Source organism: Pipra filicauda, unplaced genomic scaffold (assembly GCF_003945595.2).
Source record: "Pipra filicauda isolate LSUMZ 115617 unplaced genomic scaffold, ASM394559v2 scaffold236_size1216567_pilon, whole genome shotgun sequence".
Classification (NCBI taxonomy): domain Eukaryota; kingdom Metazoa; phylum Chordata; class Aves; order Passeriformes; family Pipridae; genus Pipra; species Pipra filicauda.
In genome coordinates, this window is record NW_024104350.1 from 731927 (window position 1) to 751700 (window position 19774).

Consider the following 19774-nt stretch of genomic DNA (forward strand, 5'->3'; position numbering starts at 1 on the left):
ACGTTTGGTAGGTCAGCGTGGAGCTCTGATGTGTCTTGTTACTGGCTACCACTCTTCATCCTCAGGAAGGAGAACTAGAGCTTTATTTCTTTTTTAATTAAGCTTCTGCTTCCTGTGTGGATTGCTTTGAAAACGTCATCCAGGGGCAACGGGGGAAGGGAGATGCGACACAAGTTGCCCAGGGAAGACGCATGAGTCAGCAACTGATGCAAACTCTTTTTCTGGGCACTGTTTAATGTTATATTAATTTCAGACGTCAGGCCTAAACCTCATTATTTTGTCAGTGTCAGTGACCACAGGGTAGTGCTGAACAGTGCCAGACAAGTGTGGCTCCTAGATCAGAAGGGAAGAAAAATAACCCTGTTTTCTATGGGTGAGCTGTTCTGGGGAGAGGAATAGTCCTGGAAAAGGGTCACAGAGAGCAGCCCAGGCAGTGGAGAACCCGCAGTGCAGAAATGCTGCGAGGGACTGGAGGGGCGAAGCCGGGGAGGCACAAACCAGAGCGGATCGATGCCTTTCCGTGGGCGAGTCCGCGTGTCCTGCCCAGCCCTGTGCTAAAAGCAGCGCTGCGGCGGCCGAGGAGCAGGTCAGACACCAGGCAGGGCACCTTCACAGCAAGGGCAGGGGCCGGAGGAGGAGGGGGAGCTGACGCGGAGGATGTGGGTTCCCGTGTCCCCAGTGCCGGTCACGCAGTGCTGGGCAGGATCCCGCCGTCGGTGTCCTTGGCACCACCGAGCCCCCTGCGCTGTCTTTCGTGGTGGACGCGGCTCTGCACCCCCGGGGGGACACAGAATGGGAAACTCAAATAACACCTGCCCTGCCCGCTCCCACCATCCTGTCCCAGGCGCACTGCCCCGGCCCCAGGGGAGCTCAGGGGAACAGAGTCGATTGGGAGCACAAACTAGGGACTCAGAAGAAGTTATATCCCTTCCAGGGCTGTCCCAGGAGAGACTCAGCCCAGCAATCCAGGTGTGAAACCTGTCGAAAAGGGGTCAACACTTGCTCACCCTTGGGACCATCAACGCGGGACACACTGCGGGGCGCGGGGAAAGAGCATTTCGGGATTGCACAAGGGTTGTCGCAGGACGCCTGGGGGAGGAACTGAATGCGGGGAAATGTGGGCATCGATGGGGTTTAGGGAGAGCAAACGTGGGGAGAGCGAGAGGGGAGGCAGTGGAAGGGCCGGGGCACAGGGTCAGCATTCCTGTTGGGATGCTCGTCCGGCAGTGCCCGGCGCTGAGTCAGGGCCGTCCGTCCTGCCCCTCCTCCAGCCCCACTTCCAGTGCTGTCTCGAGGGGCAGTCTGTCTGTTCAGCGAGGTCCGTGGGGCAGCACCCGGACCGACCCCCGGTGCTAGTCCAGCCGGACCATCCGGACGATCCAGACGATCCAGGAAGGTGCGGGTGAGGGTCTCCAGGGGCGGGACCACCCAGGGTGCAGGGTCCCGGGGGCGGGGTCCGGGGGCGGGTCCCGGGGCGGGGTCCCGGGGCGGTTGCCGATGAGATGCCGCTGCTGCCCCGGTGGTGGCCGCGCTCCGCTCCCGGCAGCAGGTAACGGGATCGCTGGGGGGGCAGCGCGGGGTCCCCCCGCCCTCCGAGGAGCGGGGTGGTCGCGGGGCTTTTCCAGGGGGTCAGGTGCCGCCGGTTCGCGGAGCGGGGCCGGCCCGGTCCGCGCCGTCGGTCCGGGCTGCGGGAGGTGCCGCCGCCCATCCCGCTCCCACCGGGTGTCTCTGGCGCGGGGCCACGGGGTCCGTGCGCCTCTCTTCGCGCTGGGGTGATGGTTCAGCGGTTTCTGCCCGATTTTGCACCAAACGCGTGGGCGACTTTCCTCTTTGGTGCGAGGAAGCCATACGCGTGTACGCCGCTCCCAACAACAACAAAACAAGCGAGCAAAACCCCCCTGAGCGCTCAGCTGTGGGATTCACAGCCAGTGATTTTGGCTTCTTAATGGCGAAAATGTTGTGTGAGAGACTTGGTCCGAGCTGGAGCGGGCGGGAGGCAGAGTCACTTTGACGTGCGGGTGTCAAGGGTACCGCTGTGAGCACCTCCGTCCCCGCGGGGCAGTGGGGGAGCTCCGAAGGACAGCGGACAGGGCAGGGCAGCACCTCACCTCGGGGGCGGTAGGGATCTGTACCGCTTCCCAAAGCGCCCGGGTTTGCCCCATCTGTGCTCGCGTGGCTCTCCAACCTCTGCAAACACACCTTCCTCCTCCCGCCCAGGTAACCTACTCCGGGTGTGCTTGCTGATCTCCACCTCCCGAGCGTTTTTCTGGCATTCTCACAGCCTGTCTGTGGCTCCTTGTTGCACGGGGGTTTGCCACAGCTGTAGGAAAATACCTAAGTATTTGCTTCTAGCCAGATTTGGGGGAGACTTAATTTGCTAGTGGGATGTGTGAGATAAGACTGTAAGATGGGAAACGTTAGGAACCCCATTAGTCATAGAAGTCTTGTCTCAGAAGAGCAGGCTTGCTGGCCCAGGAGAATCTGCAGAATTAGAGGTGGAAATGACAGTAATGCTGGATAGGAAGCTCCCAGTGAACCATTTCCTTCACTTTAGCCCTTTTAGTGGTGCTGTTCCCGCTCCCATCCAGGGTTCTCTATAGCAAGGCAGAGAGGCAGATGTTCAGAGAGCTGTTGTACAATCTGAGAAAAATCTAAGCTGGAAAAGAAAAGAATTCTGGGTGTCTGCTGGCAGCATTTGATTTTCCCTGCGTAAACTCCAGCTGACATTGCCTAGAGAGGCACCCCACCCTTATCCCGTTCCCCTGTCAGTGAATTGGTCCATGCAGCTCTGGCAAGACTGATGAGAAGCCTCTGGGACCGGACCAAGGCAAAGACACATGTGAGTGATGGCAGGACATAGCAAAGCAAACTGTGCCCAGCCCTGTGGCCTCTCTGCCTCCCTGGTTCAGCCATCGGGAGCAGGCAAATGGCACCTTTCCACATGTGCTGCCATCCTGCCTTTTACTGATCCTGAATTTCACTCCTCTAAGGTTTAGTAAATTGTCCTCTGAATTTTTGCTGAGCAGTGTGCTGGCAAACAGTTCCTTGATGCTGTTCAGTGCTCCGGGCTCTATCCTTGTGGAAAGCAGATGTTTTTAAAGCTGGAGAGAACCTCTGGGGCTCTTGTGAAATGTCTCTGTATGTGGCATGACATTCTTGAAACAGTATTTTTTAAGTGCATATATTTTCCTTTTTGTTTTATTCTTCCTTTCTTGACATTTGCCAAAAGGCCAAACCGAAGCTGTTTCCCAGCCCCTGTGCTCAGTAAAATCCAAGACACGCATAGAGATCACCTGTACAGACAGGTGTGGAGGAACCTGTTGTGGTGCCAGCCCTGGTCTTGAGTTTTCTGCTGTGCAAACAGTCCCAGGAAGGCACTGGCAATACTCCAGAGTGCTGAACTCCACAGGCACATTGGTTGGTTCCAGACCTGCACCAGGACACAGAGATCAGGGACAATGTGTGAAGGTCTGCACAGAAGCTTTTTTTTTCTTTTTTTGCCCTGCTGTGCAATTTGCCAGTGGCATGCAAATGTTTCTTAGAAGGTGAGCTGCTTGGTTCCGTGGTGTTGTGCAAACAGGGGCTGGGGAGCAGGATCCAGCCACGGGCTCGCAGGCAGATCTTTTCTTCACTGTGAAAAGGAGTTGCAAGTCAGGAAAGCAGAGGGAAACATTCCTTCTCTGCTGGCAGTTCTTGTCCTGGGAGACAGAGCTGAAGGGAGGAAAGTCTTCATGCACTTCCACAGGAGTCTATTTTTAGGAGTGAAAGCTATTCAGGAGGGAAATATTGATTTTCCTCCTTTCCACCTTGAACGTTCTGTTTATCATTTCCTTTGATTTGTGTGTAATGCACCATGCACAGAGCTATTCTTGCTTCTCCCCTCATGCCCTGAGCCCGTCAAGGATGTATGGCCTTTGCTGAAACCATTTTTATTTGGCGCCTGAAGTCTTTACATGCTCTGCCCAGAATTTCACATTTTAAAACTAATCCTGCTCTTTTGGAGCCGGACTGTGTCTGTGTAAAACCTTGCCATTGCCAGCTGAGAGAGGAAGATGGGGATGTGCAGGTACAGAACAGAATCTCTGCTGCCTTCTCTGGGTTGACAAGTGCTAAATTCTCCTGCAGGTTGTTTTTGACTTAGAGCAGCTGGAAAGTTTTTTGATTGGTGGGGGGTTTTTTTGTTTGTTTGAGTTCTGTTTTGGTTTTGTTTTCTTGTTTGTTTTCTTTTCTTTCATCTTATCTTTTTTCCTTGACAGTATCTGTCTGTAGGTGAAAGCCTGGATTTCCCACAGTATTAAAAAGCAACGGTGCTTTTTTTTTTTTTTTTTTTTTTTTTTTTTTTTTTTTTTTTTTTTTTTTTTTTTTTTTTTTTTTTTTTTTTTTTTTTTTTTTTTTTTTTTTTCTGAGTTGTGGCACTGGTGGATACTCTTTGCCTGGTATTACGTAGAAGTGCTGAACATCACAGGCTTCTGGCACAGCACAGGTTCTCTTTCTGAGCCAGGGAAGGTCAGAGGACCTGATCACACACCCTTTGGTGCTGAAGTGGTTCCTCCTGGGGCTCTGGGGGTGACCAGACAGCAGCTGACACGAGAGCCTGGGGGATAAACTGGGCTGCACAGATCTCAATCCCATTAGTGACGTCTGGCAGTGTCACACAATGTCAGACAGTGTCACACGGTGCCGTGGGGGTGCTCCCTGCGTGGCCGTGAGGGGCATGGGGACTGTGACGCAGGGGTGCCTGTGGCCGTGGGGAGGGCCCTGCTCCGGACCCTCCTGGGCAGCAGGATGAGCCCCAGCTGGGCCTGGGACCCTCCTACAGCAGCAGTGTATGTGTGGCAGCCATGTGAGAGCAACTCCTCTCCTCAAAAACCAGCCAAACACTGCAGGCTTATGAGATGGGACAGCCACAGTGGCTTTTTGCATTTTCCTTTCTTAATTTTTGTTTTTGCAAGGACTGTGTTATTTGTATGTGCACAGCCAACGTGGTGAGAGTGCAGAGTGCCACAGGAGCTTTAACCCTGGTTCTCAGGCTCAGCTGTCTCCCTGGCTGTGTCTCCAAGAACATCTTTAGAGGGTGCTGTGTGGAAAATGGGTGAGTTACTGTTCTGTCCTCATGTCTTGTCGGAGCTGGCTGACCTTCAAAATCTTTGCTGCAGAGGTGCCCGGTTGTGCCAGAAGTGTCTTCTGGTGCAGCTCAGAGCCACAAGCTTGGTTTTCTTCTGCCTGCCTGGGTAGCCAGGGACGTGCTCACCCTGTGGTAGTGTCCTGGCAGAAGCAGCAGCTGGAGGAGCAGACACCACCCCTCGCAGCCTCACCTCCCTGCCCTAAGCTGGCTGTGACGTGATCCCTGAGCTGGCTGTGCGAGAACCTGCTGTTCTCCTGAACCTGCACCTACCTGGCAGGTGGCTCCAGAGACAGCCACAGCTGGTGAGCTGGGGTGGCCCGGGCAGGGGCCAGCCCTGCTTCATCTCTCAGCTGTGCAGTGTGAGGATGTATCACCAGGTACACAAGAGATGTAATCATAGAACCACAGCGTAGTTTGGGTTGGAAAGGACCTTTAAAGGTCATCTAATCCAACCCCTGTCACGGGCAGGGACACCTTCCACTATCCCAGCTTGCTCCAGGCCCCATTCATCCTGACCTTGAACACTTCCAGGGATGGGGCAGCCACAGCTTTTCTGGACAACCTGTGCCAGGGCCTCCCCACCCTCATTGTGAAATGTTTTTTGCTTGTATCTTGTCTGAATCTGCCCTCTTTTAGTTTAAAACAATCATCCCTTGTTCTGTCACTACAGGCCATGCTAAAAAAATCTGTCTCCATCTTTCTTATGAGCCCCTTGAGGCACTGGAAGGGGCTCTAAGGTCTCCCTGGCATGTTCTCTTCTCCAGGCTCAACAACCCCAACTCTCTCAGCCTTTCCTTGTAGCAGAGGTGCTCCAGCCCTGTGGTTGTCTTTGTGACCCTCCTCTGGACCTGCTTCCACAGCTCCATATCCTTCTGTTGTTGTTCCCCAGGGCTGGAGGCAGCTCTGCAGGGGGGTCTCACCTGAGGGGGCAGAGGGGCAGAATCCCCCCTGCCCTGCTGCCCCCGCTGTGGGATCAGCCCAGGGCACAGGGGGTTTCTGGGCTGGGCCATGTCCAGCACCCCCAAGTCCTTCTCCCCAAGGCTGCTCTCAGTGCCTTTGTTGAACTCGCTGCTGATGGGCTTCCATGGCAGGAAGCACTTGGACAGATGCTTCCAGGAGCCCAGAGGAGTGAAGATAACTTCACTTACAGGTGGACAGCAGCTTATGGCCACTTCTGATCACATAGTTCTATGACAGCAGATGCAGGAAATCTGCTGGTCCCCACTGCTGCTCCTGCTGCCATGTTCTGGTGGTAGCCAACACTTTAAACCAAAGATGTAGCGTCAAAAGTACCGGTAAAACTTTGCCCCTCTGAAAATTTCAGTTTGATGAATTAATACTTTTCCGTGAAAATTTGAAGTGTTCTCCTTGAAAGTGGGTTTGTTTTTTTTCCTGCTGGCCAGGTCTGTGCTGTGCATGTCCCGACACACCTGCTGGTTGTGCTGCTCTGTGGCTGCACACCCAGAGGTAGGCCCTGGCCTTCAGGTCTGTGTTGCTCCTGAAAAGCCAGAACCACCAGCCCGGGTTCCCTCACAAGCTCTCTGAAAGGGTCGGTTGGTTGTGAAAATAAACACCTGTCGAGTCACAGTTCTCTCTGGCAGACCTGAAGGATCTGTGCATCAGGATCTCAGCCCAAGCTGCTTAGTGACGTGCTCAGGGGCTTGGCTCAGAAATAGCTGCACAAGGGCAGCTGGGAGTAGGACCTGGGTTGGAGCTGCCATGGGACATCCTGGAATGGGGAGAGGTACCAGCTGTGGTGTCAGAACAGCACAGGAAACAAAGCTGCTCCTGGTGTTGTGCACTGTTTTGTGGAAATAGTGCCTGTTCAAACTGCCTCTTCTAAGGCACCTGTTGTTTGGCTCAAACATTCCCGTTTACTGAAAGCACGATGTGGGTTTTTTTCCTCAGTATTCCATTTGTCTTTTAGGCTTTTCCTCCTTGTCCTGCAGGTTAAGAGACTTTCTCTGGAAATTCTGTTTTGTGAAGCCCAGATAGAGAAGTCTGTCCTTTCTGCAGAGCAGCAGAGGGAGGGGGAAGGGGTGGGAGATGGAGCTGCTGATGGAGGTGGTGAGGAAGTGGAGGAGGAGGATTGTTGTCTCAATCAGCACATCAGCAGCTGGAGTGTGAGGCTTCCAGGCATCCCGGCAGGGAGCTCTGGGAGGAAGGAGCTGCTGCGGGCACGACCTTCCCCATGGCTCAGAGGGAACATCAGGTGTCTGGGGGGAGTGGGAAAGCCACCTTGTGCTGCTGAGGAGAGAGGTGAGGTCCAAGCCAGCAGATGCTGCTGCTGCTGCACGGGTGTTATGGATGGTGACAGCCCCCGGCTGAGAGGGGACACACCGAGCAGGGACCGTGTCTGCTCAGGACACATCCCGTGTGTGTGTTCCAAGCTGCAGAACTGCTGTGCTTCTGCTCCTTCTGTGGTCACTTCCCAGTCACCCTCTGGAAAGGGGTCAGATTTCCCACCCTACAAGCTCTAACTTCCTCTGAAAACACAGCTGGATCACAAGGGTCACTGTTCTGGATTTGGAGATGCTTCTCAGGGGCAGATACAGGAGCAGTGTGGCTGAAGGAGCAGTTTGAATTATGTAAGAAAGAAAGCCCAGAGAGTGCCCAGTGCAAGAACTGCTGAAGGGCTGAATTTCCTCTGTGTTTTCTGCCCATGGCTGCACAGGCAGGGAGCAAAATGGGCCTGAGTGGCTCCTTGGGAGGGAGAGAAAAGTTGGCAAACATGGGTCCTGCCCTCCCTTCCTTGTTAGGAAAGGTGACCTGGGGGAGCACTGTGCCCTGAGAGAGTGCTGAGGGAACAGGTCCAGTTTCTGTGGAGACAAAATGTTTTTTCCTCATTTATCCGAGCTTGCAGCTATCTTTGTGGTTCAGAAATTAACTTACTGATATTTCTGCTACAGCAGAGGCTCTGCCATGGACCAGCAGCCTGCTGTGCCAGTGTGACTGAGCATGTCCCTGAGGTGCAGAACTTCCAGTGCCAGGAGAAGACTCGAGGGAGGAGCTCAGGACGTACAGATCTCTCAGGCTGAGCAGAAGACACAGTGTGAAAGGTGCATATAACAGAGAAACACAAAGAGCTGATAATCTTCATGACTTCTGGCGGATGCAGACATATTTTGTTTCATTTTGTGTTTGGTTCACTCACAGCCCACGGTTTTTCCCAGGGTCTGAGCTCAGAGTAACAACAGTGGTGCGTGGCTACAGAGGCTTCCTGTGCCTTGGAAGACGCAGTATTGGAGTGTGCAGTTACCACTGCAGTTTGCATTTGCAAATGTCAAACCAATTTTCTGATTTGACAGAAGACTCGTGGTCTGGCAGGTTTGGTTTGGGGGCTGAAAGCCGACCTAGCCTTTGCATCTCCCAGAGAAGATCCTGGATCCATGAAATCTGTGGAAAAGGATAACAGAGGTTGCTGGGTCACTGTCTGCCCTGGGAGAGTAACTCACTATGGGTTACTCACTACTCACAGACAACCAAAAGCACCAGGCAGGGGAGGCTGGGTGGGCAGGGGGATCACAGCGAGTGTCACAACAGATGTTATCCCCTGTTATAGCTCATGGTCTTCACAAGGTTTTTTATTATAAAAGAGTTGTGAATTGGTGTTGGTAACTCTGAACTGGTGTCCAGAAGATTCCCTCAGTCTTTTATTTTTCTGTTTTCCTGTGGTTTCTGTCACTTTCAGGTAAATGGAAGATTTGGAGACTAACCTAATCCAGACACGAAAAGCATGTAGAATAGAGCAAATGGTAGCAAAATGGCTTCATCGCTCTCGAGACAGCGCACCCAGGTAAGTGTGGGCTTTGTGAAAGGAGTCTCTGTGATCACCTTCCATCAGAGGCAGCACAGGGCTGTTCGCAATGAACAGGGGCTGGCACAGGCTGCAGGTCATACTCGTTGCTTCTGTTGTTCTTGGGAAATATTCGTGCAGTAGTCCCTAGAAAAAGGAAAACAACAGTGGTTTTAAGCAATCCATTGGTTTCCAGGGACAGATGTTCCTGCTTTCCTCCATTGTGGTTTTGTGAGGGAGAAACACAGCACTGCTCCATGCAAAACTTGCTGTTCTTGGAGGTGGGGTCCTGCTTGTCTTTGTCTCTTACCAAGGGCCCACATTTTTGGGCAAGACTGGATTGCACTGACCAGGGATCCTGGTCCATGACTGCTTTCCTTCCCTGGGGTCTGAGAATCAGCATTAAGCTGATCTCAGCAGAGGCTGAGGGCTGGACATTCTCTCGCTGCCTTGCTGGGAGAAGGTGCTGCTGTTGCCTGTGGATGGAGACAGTGGAGCTCTCTCTCCGTGTGACCATGGGCTGGGATGACTGAGAAGTTTTGGTTGCAGCCCCTCGGGTGTCCTCAGCTTTCTCTGGACTCTGGGGAGTTGCTGTTGGCTGTGGGGGAGAGAGCTGAGGACCCAGGGAGTGCTGTCCTTGCTGTGCAGCGCCGTGTCCCACAGAGAGTGGGGATGCGTGTGGGTCCAGGCCCCTTGGACAGGGTGTCTCTGGCTGTATCCTGTGTAAGTGTGGATTCTGATCCTGCAGGGGCAGCATGTCGGCGATGGACAGCGCCGGGGACAGCGTCGTCCCCCCTGCCAGCCAGGCCAAGCTCACCGTCACCGTGTACAAGGACCTGGTCCTGCAGCACTACGGCTTTGAGATTTGCCCCAGCCTGCCCCTGACCATCGCCTCTGTCACCGCGGGTAAGCGCCGGGAGGAGGGTGAGCGCTGGGCTCCTCCCGTGGGCATGGCTCTGAGAGCCCCCAGTCCCCCGGGGGCCTTGGTGATGGACTCCTGCCAGATGCGTGTGGTTTCTGAGGTACCTGTTTGGCATGTGACCCTTGGACACTGCAGACAGAAGCCTGGGTGCCCGTGGCAGACAGACTGCTCAGGCATCTCCCAGCTCTGAGGGTGCAGAGTCCACAGCAGGGTCTCCACGGGTTCCTCACCTGCGCTCGCTCGCTGCTGACCTTCGTGGTGCAGGGAGCAACGTCCTTCCTGGTGTTTTCTCTGAGTTGCAGAGGAAGAATTTCATCTAATCTTAGAGAATTTCATCTTATTCTGCTGTGGCCCCAGTGACCTGTTGCTGAACAGATCCTGGGCTTCCAGCCCTGTACCATGGAGAGTTTCACTGCTGGGTCCAGGCAGTGCTGAAGTCGTGCAGATCCACTCCTCCAGCTATAGAAGGGAGAGGTGCTTTTAAGGTGGCCCGAAGGTTTTGAGTCAAAAACTTTGAATCTGTTTCTTATTTACCTTTCATTTTTTTTAACAGGTGCACAAAACCACCTGGTTTTTACCTGTTGTTGTGAGCGTGGCAGCCAGAGAGACACTGTGCCCATTGCCTGTGGTGTGGCTGGAGCTCCTCTGCTGGCCATCTATGTGGGCTGGGGGATGTCCCTCTGTCACCTCCCGTTTCTCTTTCCGTGTGAAACATGGCAAAATTATCTCAGAGTCTTGGGGTATAAAAAGTGGGGAAGGAGTTTTTTTTCTGTTGTGCTTTTCTTTTCTCCTAATCAGAAAGAATAAACATTTTACTAAAACTGAGGCACAAAGAACCCTTCCCTTGCTGTGGGAGCCCAGGGCTACCAGGCCTGTGTTTGGTTGGACAGTGTGGTGGGCAGTGACAAGGGCACAGGCACACACAGGAGTGGTTTTCCATGGGGCAGAGGAAGGTCCAGGTGAGAGGCACAGACACAAGCAGGGGCACACAGGCTGGCATCAGTGCCCAATGTCCTCCAACCCCTTTTATTTTGCCATCCAGAGAGAGTTGCTGAGGGAAGCAGGTGCTGGGAGGGAAGAGGAGCTCAGTGAGCATCTCTGGACATCCCTAGTGTAGATGTGGTGCTTGGGGACACTGTTAGTGGTGGACCTGGCAGTGCTGTGGTCCACACTGCTGTTAACAGTTGGACTCCATGATCTCGGAGGAGTTTTCCAGCCTAAATGATGGCATGATTCCCTGGGGGAGGAGGCCTCTGACTGACAGTGTGCCGGTTCCCTGCAGGCAGCACTGCCGAGAGGAAGCTGCAGCCGGGTGACCAGATCCTCCGCATCAACTCCAGGGGGGTGGAGGACCTGTCTGTGGAACGAGCTGCCAGCGTCATCAGGTGTGGTGTCACCCCGCGCCCGGCCAGGGCAGAGGGGCAGGGGACACGCCTGCTGACCACGTGTCTGTTGCAGGGACGCCGGCGACGAGCTGCTCCTGACTGTGCTGCGCTGCACGTCCGTAAGTGGCCTTTCCTCGGCTCTCTTGGCACCCCTTGGCATGGCCATGGCCGTGGGGCGGCTGGGATACCGCCCCCCCCAAGGGCCTCCTGATCCCCCACTGGGGGAGGCAGGCAGGTCCTGCTGGGGAGCTGTGGCCAGCACTGAGGGGTGCCTGGAGCACTCCTGTGTGCCAGCGCTGTCTGGGATGTGGGAACCCTGGGCACAATGGGAGGTGCTGTGGCAGCAGGCTCAGCATCCACCCTTGGTGCTCTTTGGAAGCTCATGAGCTTTTCCTTCTGACTGCTGGAAAAACTCATCCCTTGTTCCTCAGGTTCTGTCTAGTGATGGGCTGGGACTCGGGTGCAGACTGTGCTTTGGGAACACAAGCAAAGTTGCACCGTGAAGTTTTAGTGCTGATTGCTGATCTCTGTAGCAGAGAATTCCCCAGAAGGCACTTGATGCTGGCAGGATGTATTGTTATCCACATGGAATTTACTGGGTGTAAAGGCTGAGTTGCAAAGAAAAGACAAAATTTGGTTTGTGGGCTTCCTGTGAGATATGAAAGTGGCCTGAGTGGGATTCCATCCAGACCACCTCCTTTCTCCCCTCCCCAGCACCTGAAAATATTTCTGGAGTGTTTTTCATTTGTTTGGAGGGTTTTTTGTTTTTTATTTTGATTTATTCTTAAAACAAGAGTGATGTTTCTTTCAGAAGTTACTGGAGCTCTCAGGCTTGAGATTTCTTGGCTCTTAAGGAAAGGTACACGAGAGAGAAAATCTCAAATATTTTTCCTGCCCAAAGCTTCCCAGGTGTAGGCATCCAATCATGCACAAAGCCAAAGTAATCAGAAAAACTGCAAGCAAACCCACTGATGGGTGGTTTCCCTCTCTGTTAATCTCATCTCATCTCCCTTGCCCAGTGCATTGGCTGTTGGTCTGGCCAGCCCTGATCTGGGAATCAGGAAAAAATTGGAGTTGGTTATGCAAGACCTGAATGCCTGCCCAAAGAGGCAAAATGCAATGGCTTTTCAGAGAGAAAAAAGCATCTGGAAAACCCTTCATGGGATTTGGAGTGCCCTTCACAGGCCCTCAGGGATTGCTGAGAAGCAAATGGGGCACAAGCCCATATAGTTTTTTTCATTTTCAGGTCACTTTAAGGACATCTCCAAACACAGCCACGCCTGATGCAGGGTTTGGGAGTGACTCTTGCCCTGCTCTGAAGGCAGCTCAGAGCCAAGAGGTAACACCTCCCACCACCAGGTCCCAGACCCTCTGCAGGGCTGGGATGTGGGAGGCTGTGACCCCACGTGCAGGGTGTCATGCTCTCCGTGCCCTGGTGTGCTCTGGAAGGTCCGGACGTGCACAGGGGCTCCTCCTGACTCCCATCCTCCCTCCCTGCCGCGTGTCCTCGGGACAGCATGGGGCTGTGGCAGTCCAGGAGGCACCAGCACCTCTGGCAGGTGTAGGATTGACTCTGCCTGGAAGCCACGCAGGAGGATGCTGAGGGATTCTGCCTCTGCTCTTGGGGAACATCGTGCTGTACAAGAGCAGCACATTCGTGCACAGGGACTTGGTGGTTCCTCAACTCATGTGGTTCCTTGTGAGCTTGGTAGGACCCTGTCATGATGAGAGCAAGGCTGTGTGATAGCAGTGCAACAAAGTTGGCTTTGTGACCTTGGGCAGTTTCCTGAGTGGTTTGCAGTATGACACTGCACTCTGGGAAGCCCAGCGGAGCCAGGACACGCTGTTCACTTGGCTGTGGTGTGCTGGCGCGGGTCTGTCCATCACTGCTAGGCTCTCTACAGGTGTTGGTTTAGGTGTAGCCCCACTGCAGACCAACTCTTGGCAGATTCACAGTCATTCTGGGGTGCCCTGGCTTCATTGCAGGAGGTGTGGAGATGCCTGAGCACAGCAGCTGGCTCCCATGCAGTGAAATTGGGAGTGGGTGCGGCACATGTGTCCCCTTGCTGGGCAGCCAGGCTTGAGCTCAGCAGCTGCCCAGACAGGTCAAAAGGGCCTGGAGCAAGGCTGGGAGCTCAGAGCCTCCCTAGACACGTCTCTGTGGACTCGAGGCAGCACAGTGGGAGCAGCCCCAGGGCAGGGGTGACCATGTGCCATGCCCATGTCGGGGGCTCTGCTCCTGCCCGAGGCTGCTGCCCTGACCCACCACCACTTTTGTTTCAGGGTGGACCCAAGTCGTCGTTCCTCACCGAGGAGAAGAGGGCGAGGCTGAAAACAAACCCCGTCAAAGTGCGGTTTGCGGAGGAGGTGCTGCTGAACGGGCACTCACAGGTCAGGGCTCCGCGGGGCGGGGACGGGGAGCTCTCTGTGGGTGGGTCCCGGGCTGGGGTTGTGTGGCTGGGACTCACTGTGCTGGTCGCCCTGGGCATGATCCAGGCACCTGCTCCCAACAGCTCCTGGGGCAACCAGAGGGGAGCACTGGCATCTCTGCAGGAGTTTGCGTTTGACCTGCTCACTTGGACTAATATAAAATACCTGCATGCATTTCTGTCCTGTCCCACCGTCATGCCCTAAGCCATCACTTCACAGCTGCAGGAGGCAGTTGTCATCTCTTGAGGTGCTAATCCATCTGTGGTGAACCCACACTGAATTTCGGCCATGACAAACGCTGATCCTAAAGATGCCAGGTGAACGCTGACGTGTGTGCCAGGTTTGTGTGCTGCTGGAGTAGCTGGGATGTCCCCTGCTGGGGTGTCCCCTCCTGAGGACAGGTTACACTGTGATCAGAGGGTTTGGTGCTGGTGTTTGCTTTGCTGTTAGGTGTGACACGTGCTCTCGAGCTGACAGGGTGGAGGCTTGTTGTCCTACCCCTGCAGAGGGTTTCCTCAGAGCATCCTCAGCTGCCTCTGTATCTGACCCTCTTTAAGGTGAGCCAGGTCACAGCTTCCTGGAGGGTGCTGAAAACCCATTATGGGGTTCCTGGTGCTGGCAGGAGACAAACTGGGTCGATATGAGTCAGCCTGTTTAGGTCTGCCTGTAGCAGAAGTGAGAATACTTTATAGCTTCTCCAAAGTGTGAACAGCTCCTGAATGTTTCCTTTTTCTTTCTGTGTAACTCAATTAACTCAGTGGAGTGGACTGGGCTCAGTCAGGAGTCATTAGTTCTGTTGAGTTTTCTTTTTTTCCTTCAGAATGAAAAAATTCAGTGGTCAAAATGCACCACTCACATCCCTGCTCATTAGTGCTATTCAGTCATCCAGGTCTGACTAAATCTCACTTATTTGCAGTGATGATGAAGCACCCACGTGTCCCTTTTCCTCTTCCCTTTCTTTCACCCTGTTGCCAGGTGTGCTGGTGCTGCTGCCAGGCTCATCCCTGCCCTTCCAAGGGCTGTGTTCATATCCCACAGGTGTTGGTGACAAGTGTCTGGTGTCCTGCCTGTGTGATGTGGTGGTGTGGCCACTCTCTCTGACACAGAATCCAGGTACCAGACCCCTCATGTACCTGGGAGATGTGACACAGGCCACCAAGCTCACCAGGCAGGGAAGGGCAAAGGAGAGGACATGCTCTGGAAGTGGGCCCAGGCAGAGATGAGTGAGAAGTGTTGGACAGGACTGGTTGTGGGATACAGGCAGGCCTGGAATTGCCAGCAGTCCCTGCTTTTCTTGCAGCTGGGAGTTCACACCAGTATCTCCTGGAGCTTCCATGGAGCTGTGTCAGCCAGAGACTGGGCACTGGTGTCACAGTCCATGGAGGTCTCAGATTCCTGCCAGTCACTTAGTGAATGCGAGGTGGGTCTCAAGGGATCTGGAGAAAGGTCTTGAGCAGCCCGAAGAAGGCACTTCTGGAGGGGATGCTGCACGTTGTGCCCCTCTACCCCCATGCCTCAGTCAGCATCTGCTGAGCTAATCATACCAGAGGAGTATTAGTGCAGAGGAGGGACACAATCAGTGTGTAGTTTGTCGCTCATTTACTGAGAGCATAAAGGTAGGAGAAGTTCATTTGGGCGCTGGGGTCCCACTGGCTTTCCTTTTCACCAGTTGGATATGTACCCTGTTTTGAGTAGTAAAGTATTAGCACAAAAGAAGAGTAAATAAATTTGTTGCATATTTATGACTTCTTTCTGGAAAAGTACTATCCACCACAGCAGCCCTGAGTGCTTTAGGGCTGCTCTCCCTTCCGTGGGCTGATGTACTAAGGCAGCCAAAATGGGTATTATGGCCCTGCAAAACTGCACAGCCTCCTGTTTCAGTAAATATACTGCTCTTGTCATCCTAATGGAGCATGGCTAAGTGATCCTTGTGGTGACGGGAAGGATCCCAGCGACTGCCTTCTGCAGCTGAAACCTGAGACTCTGGGTTGGGAACATAAATTGTTGATGAGCCTCAGTGCTGTCTGGCCCCACTTTCCTTCGGCTGATGATGTATTTCCATATCACTGAGCAATATGCAAGGGACGGGTCCCTCAGGGCTCATGGTTCAGCACCAGGCAGTGTGTTATTAGCAGTAACGTGGGGTAAATCAGCCCGTACCCCAGACAGGACGGGTACAGCTGCTGAAGCTTTTAGGGTTAATTCATAGTAGCTTCTGACAGCCTGCACAAAAGGAGAGAAACCCTACCTGGTTGTTCTGGCTGGATAATTGGGAGAGTGCTGATAATTTGTATATGAATCTCTGAGTAGGTGTAAGTTTTGCTGTGTGCTGGATGTGCAAGGCCCCACTCACATGATAACTGTGGCCATGGGAGCTCCAGAGGAAAGGCACAGCTGGTGTAACATGGCATCAGTCTCCTGGAACTGATGGAGGACCCAAAGCCTGTCAAAGATGTGCTCATGCTGTTTAGCACAGAGGAGTTGGATCTTGGGGTTGGCAATACCAGCAGTGTTCTCTCTTTTTTTTTCAGTGGTGACTGTAGAGACTTGAACCCCACAAAATGAGAAGGGGAGAATAAGGAAGAAGATTCAGAAGTGTTTATCTTTGCTCTGGCAGCACATCCAGGGTGTGTGGGCTCTCTGCTGAGAGGGACTGAGGCTGTGAGATTTGTAACATGTGGCACAGCAAAAGAAACACAAGAGAGATTGTCTTAGAAACACCATTCTTAACCTTGAGACTATTACAACAAGTCAATGAACCCTTTAAGACTGGAGGAACATGCTGGTCCAAGGACGTGAGAAAGACATGCTGAATAGGAAGTCCAAAGGCAGAGAAGTAAAACTCCTCAGCACTGAACAACAACAGGAACAATGCTGGAAACAGGGAGAAAGGTGCAGAAGAGTGAGGTGGAGGGCTGAAAGGTGAAGTCCCAGACAGCCCCAGGAGGATAGAGGCCAAGTCCCCAGACCCTTCCCAGAGAACCCAACAGAGGAGCTCTTGCTGTGGGTGTCCTTGCCTTGTCCCACGCTTTGGGACCTACCTCAGGACATATTGGTGACATCATCTGCTGTTTAGGAAGCCGAGGGTCACAAATCTCAGGGGGATACTCAATGAAAGTGGCACTGTGTGTTTGTCTGAGTCACACAGCCTTCTCTTGGCTGTGGGAGAGTGGAGGGTGTGGGCATTGTCCAGGGTGAAGCTGTGACTGGTGGGGATGGTGGTCAGTGTGGGGTCTGTGCTGCGCAGTGCTGGGAGATGGGAAGGTGCCTTTTCTATCAGGCACCACTGCTTTTCAATAATGAGCAGGGAGGATGACTGTCCCCTTTCAGTGTCTGCTGGATCCTCCCGTGCCCTGTGGGAACCACAGGGCACGCCCGGCCGTGTGCAGCTGTGGCATGGGCTGGAGTGTTACGGTTAAGGCATTTGTTGTGCTCTCTTTCCCTCATTCCATGCCAGAAGGGTAATCAGGAATAAAAGTAATGCCATGGAAGAGTGTTGCCAAGGCTGAGAAGGGTTTTCCCGGATGCCAGGACTTGCTGTGCCAGGCAGAGCAGCTGGTGCCCGAGGGTCCAGCTGCTGCGTTTGTTCTGCAGGGGAGCTCCCTCCTGTGCATGCCCAACGTTCTCAAGGTGTACCTGGAGAACGGACAGACGAAGGCGTTCAGGTTCGAGAGGAGCACCACTGTGAAGGTAACGATGCTTGGCTGGCTGTTCCCACCACCCCAGTCCAACCCATCAGCAAAGGTGCCTGCAGGGGTCTTGCAGCCTCCGGGTTGCACTGAGAGGCTGGAAGGGGACTCCTGGCTGGTGCTGGGCACACTGGGTTTTCCATGTTCCAGCCTCATTTCTGCTCTGGTGAGAGTGTTCCCCTGTGGAGACATGAAAGCTGATTAAACCCTTCAGGTTACAGAGCAGCATCTGAGGGAATGATCCTCCTGAATGAAGAGTGATCTTCCCTCGGATGACCTCCTGCTCGAGGGCATCACAGACAAGTTGTCATCATTGCCCTCAAAAATGGTGCTTTCTCCCCAGAGCCATCGATCCAGCCCTTTCTGTAACTGCTGTGCTTAGACACAGGATTACACGCTTCCACTTTCTCTAGCCTGATCTTTAGAGCTGCCCAGTGTTTGTGTTGGAATTAACACAATTTGCCCATGCCCAGTGGCTGGAGGATACGTGGTGTCCTGAAACACCTCTCTCACTGTGGGAGAGACACACGATGGACACATGTTCTGGGGCTACCAGGCTGAAAGAATTCTAAGGGGAAAGGCAAAGAGCTTTTATTTGTCATGCAGCAAAAACTTTCCTCAAAAAGGAAAGTTCATCCAAGCTTCACGAAACCATCATGGTCTCTCAGGTAGAGTAAAGGTCTACTTACAAGGCAGAGAAAAAGAAAATGGTGAAATAAAGCAAGGTGGTAAGGAATGGGGAGTTGAGTTGTAAAGAGAGGTTTGAATGCCCACCCACAAGGATTTAATTTCTAAAGGATGGATTAGCTCTTCATCTTTGACCTGAGTTTCTCAGCTCTGACCTGGAACAAGTTTTTCCAGTTTTTCAGTGCAGCCCTCCAGAAACACCCTAATGGGTAAAATCTCCCCAAGTTAGGTGTTTCTAAAAATTTCTCTGCTGCTTGAGAGATTCTGGCTTAAAGCTGAGGTGAGTCAAACATTTTTGTTGCCTCAAGAGGCTTGGTTGAATCCAAGGACTTCTGTTTCAGTTTGTGCTCAGTCAAGCCTTATGTGATGTTTTCTGTTTGCCAAAAATAAACCTTGTTATTTTCATAACGCTTAGTATTCTGACAGAATTCTCCATTAAAACTGAAACACCAGTTTCAGTCAGATTTGGTAAGATTTTTACAATCATGCTCTCAAATTCTTGTTCATTGGAGGGAAGTAGTGTTTTTCACCAGTTCCTTGTAGTTTTTCCATGCATCATAGAATCCCAGAATGGTTTGGCTTGGAAGGAACCTTAATGAGCATCCAGTTCCAACCCCCTGCCACGGGCAGGGACACCATCCACTAAACTGTGTTGCACCAAGCCCCCATCCAGCCTGGCCTTGTGCACCTCCAGGGTTGTGGCATCCAAGTCCAAAGTGTTGTAGAGCTTTAGATAGCTGGAATAATGAGCAGGAAACACTTGGACCAAGGGTGACAAAAGTGCTCAACAACACCCAACCGAAAACTGTAAAACTTTGAGTGCAAGGCAGCTCAGGACAGGCAGCTGCAGGAAATGGATTTGATGCCTATGACACCTTGGAGTTTGCATGTTGCTGGACTCTTACCGTGGCAAGGTGCGGCTTCCCTGCGTTGTCCTCCCAACCTGCTGGGATGTGCTGTGCTTTGTTTGTACGTGCCTCCCGTACTCCTCTGCAGCTCCGCAGGCTGGAGTCACACGGTGACATCCTCATGCTGTCTGAGTGGTGCTCAGCCCCACGTCTGAGCTCTGTGTGACCCCTGTGCCCCTGCCAGGACATCGTGCTGACGCTGCAGGAGAAGCTGTCCATCCGCAGCATCGCCCACTTCGCCCTCGTGCTGGAGGAGCAGTACAACCTGGCCAAGATCCACCTGCTGCACGAGGAGGAGCTCATTGCACAGGTAAGTGTGTCCCATGGCCCTGCAGTGGGGCTGACACCCAGGAACAGAGGCCAGAGAGGGGCAGGGAGAGCCCAGTGCTGTGGGTGTCACCAGAGGGGTGAGCCCAGCCCCGTCCCCAGCCTTGCTGTCCCCAGCCTTGCCATCCCCTTCTGCCATGGCCTTCATCCATATCCCTGGCAAAATGGCACTTCTGGGAGTGTCTCGCCCAGGTTGGAGAGCAGAGCAGTACCCATGGCCTGGCATTGCTTGGACTGTGTAGAGCAGTCATTGCTCACCTCCTTTGTGCCACCTGTCTCATAGGCCCATCCACAAAGGAGTGTTTGAGCCTTAAAACAGCCTTTAGACAGCTGTGCACCACCTCACTATTTACAGTTCTCCGAGTAGCCAGAGCATTCACCCAGCCAGGGGCCACTTTGATTAAATTCTGACTCAGTAGTTGGTGTCTTGTCAATGTGACGTGAGCTCGTGTAATTCTGCTGCTCTGCAAGGAGTGCTGGGCTCATCCAGTCTTTTAGAAGTGCC

The 19774-nt window shown here is 53.3% G+C and overlaps 1 protein-coding gene across 2 annotated transcripts in view; it reads left to right on the plus strand.

Moving 5' to 3' along the window:
- Nucleotides 1-1484: 1484 nt before the first annotated feature.
- Nucleotides 1485-19774, plus strand: part of FRMPD1 (FERM and PDZ domain containing 1) — a 29853-nt gene continuing 11563 nt past the window's right edge. Inside the window, exons 1-10 of one of the 2 annotated variants that reach the window (XM_027723286.2) lie at nucleotides 1485-1549; nucleotides 8035-8184; nucleotides 8817-8921; nucleotides 9670-9827; nucleotides 11126-11228; nucleotides 11302-11347; nucleotides 12475-12567; nucleotides 13512-13619; nucleotides 17253-17348; nucleotides 19127-19252. In XM_027723286.2, coding sequence (XP_027579087.1) covers nucleotides 8821-8921; nucleotides 9670-9827; nucleotides 11126-11228; nucleotides 11302-11347; nucleotides 12475-12567; nucleotides 13512-13619; nucleotides 17253-17348; nucleotides 19127-19252 — 831 coding nt within the window. In that variant the 5' untranslated portion in view covers nucleotides 1485-1549; nucleotides 8035-8184; nucleotides 8817-8820. The remainder of the gene's footprint in view (nucleotides 1550-8034; nucleotides 8185-8816; nucleotides 8922-9669; nucleotides 9828-11125; nucleotides 11229-11301; nucleotides 11348-12474; nucleotides 12568-13511; nucleotides 13620-17252; nucleotides 17349-19126; nucleotides 19253-19774) is intronic. The other variant, XM_027723291.2, reaches the window with a different exon arrangement.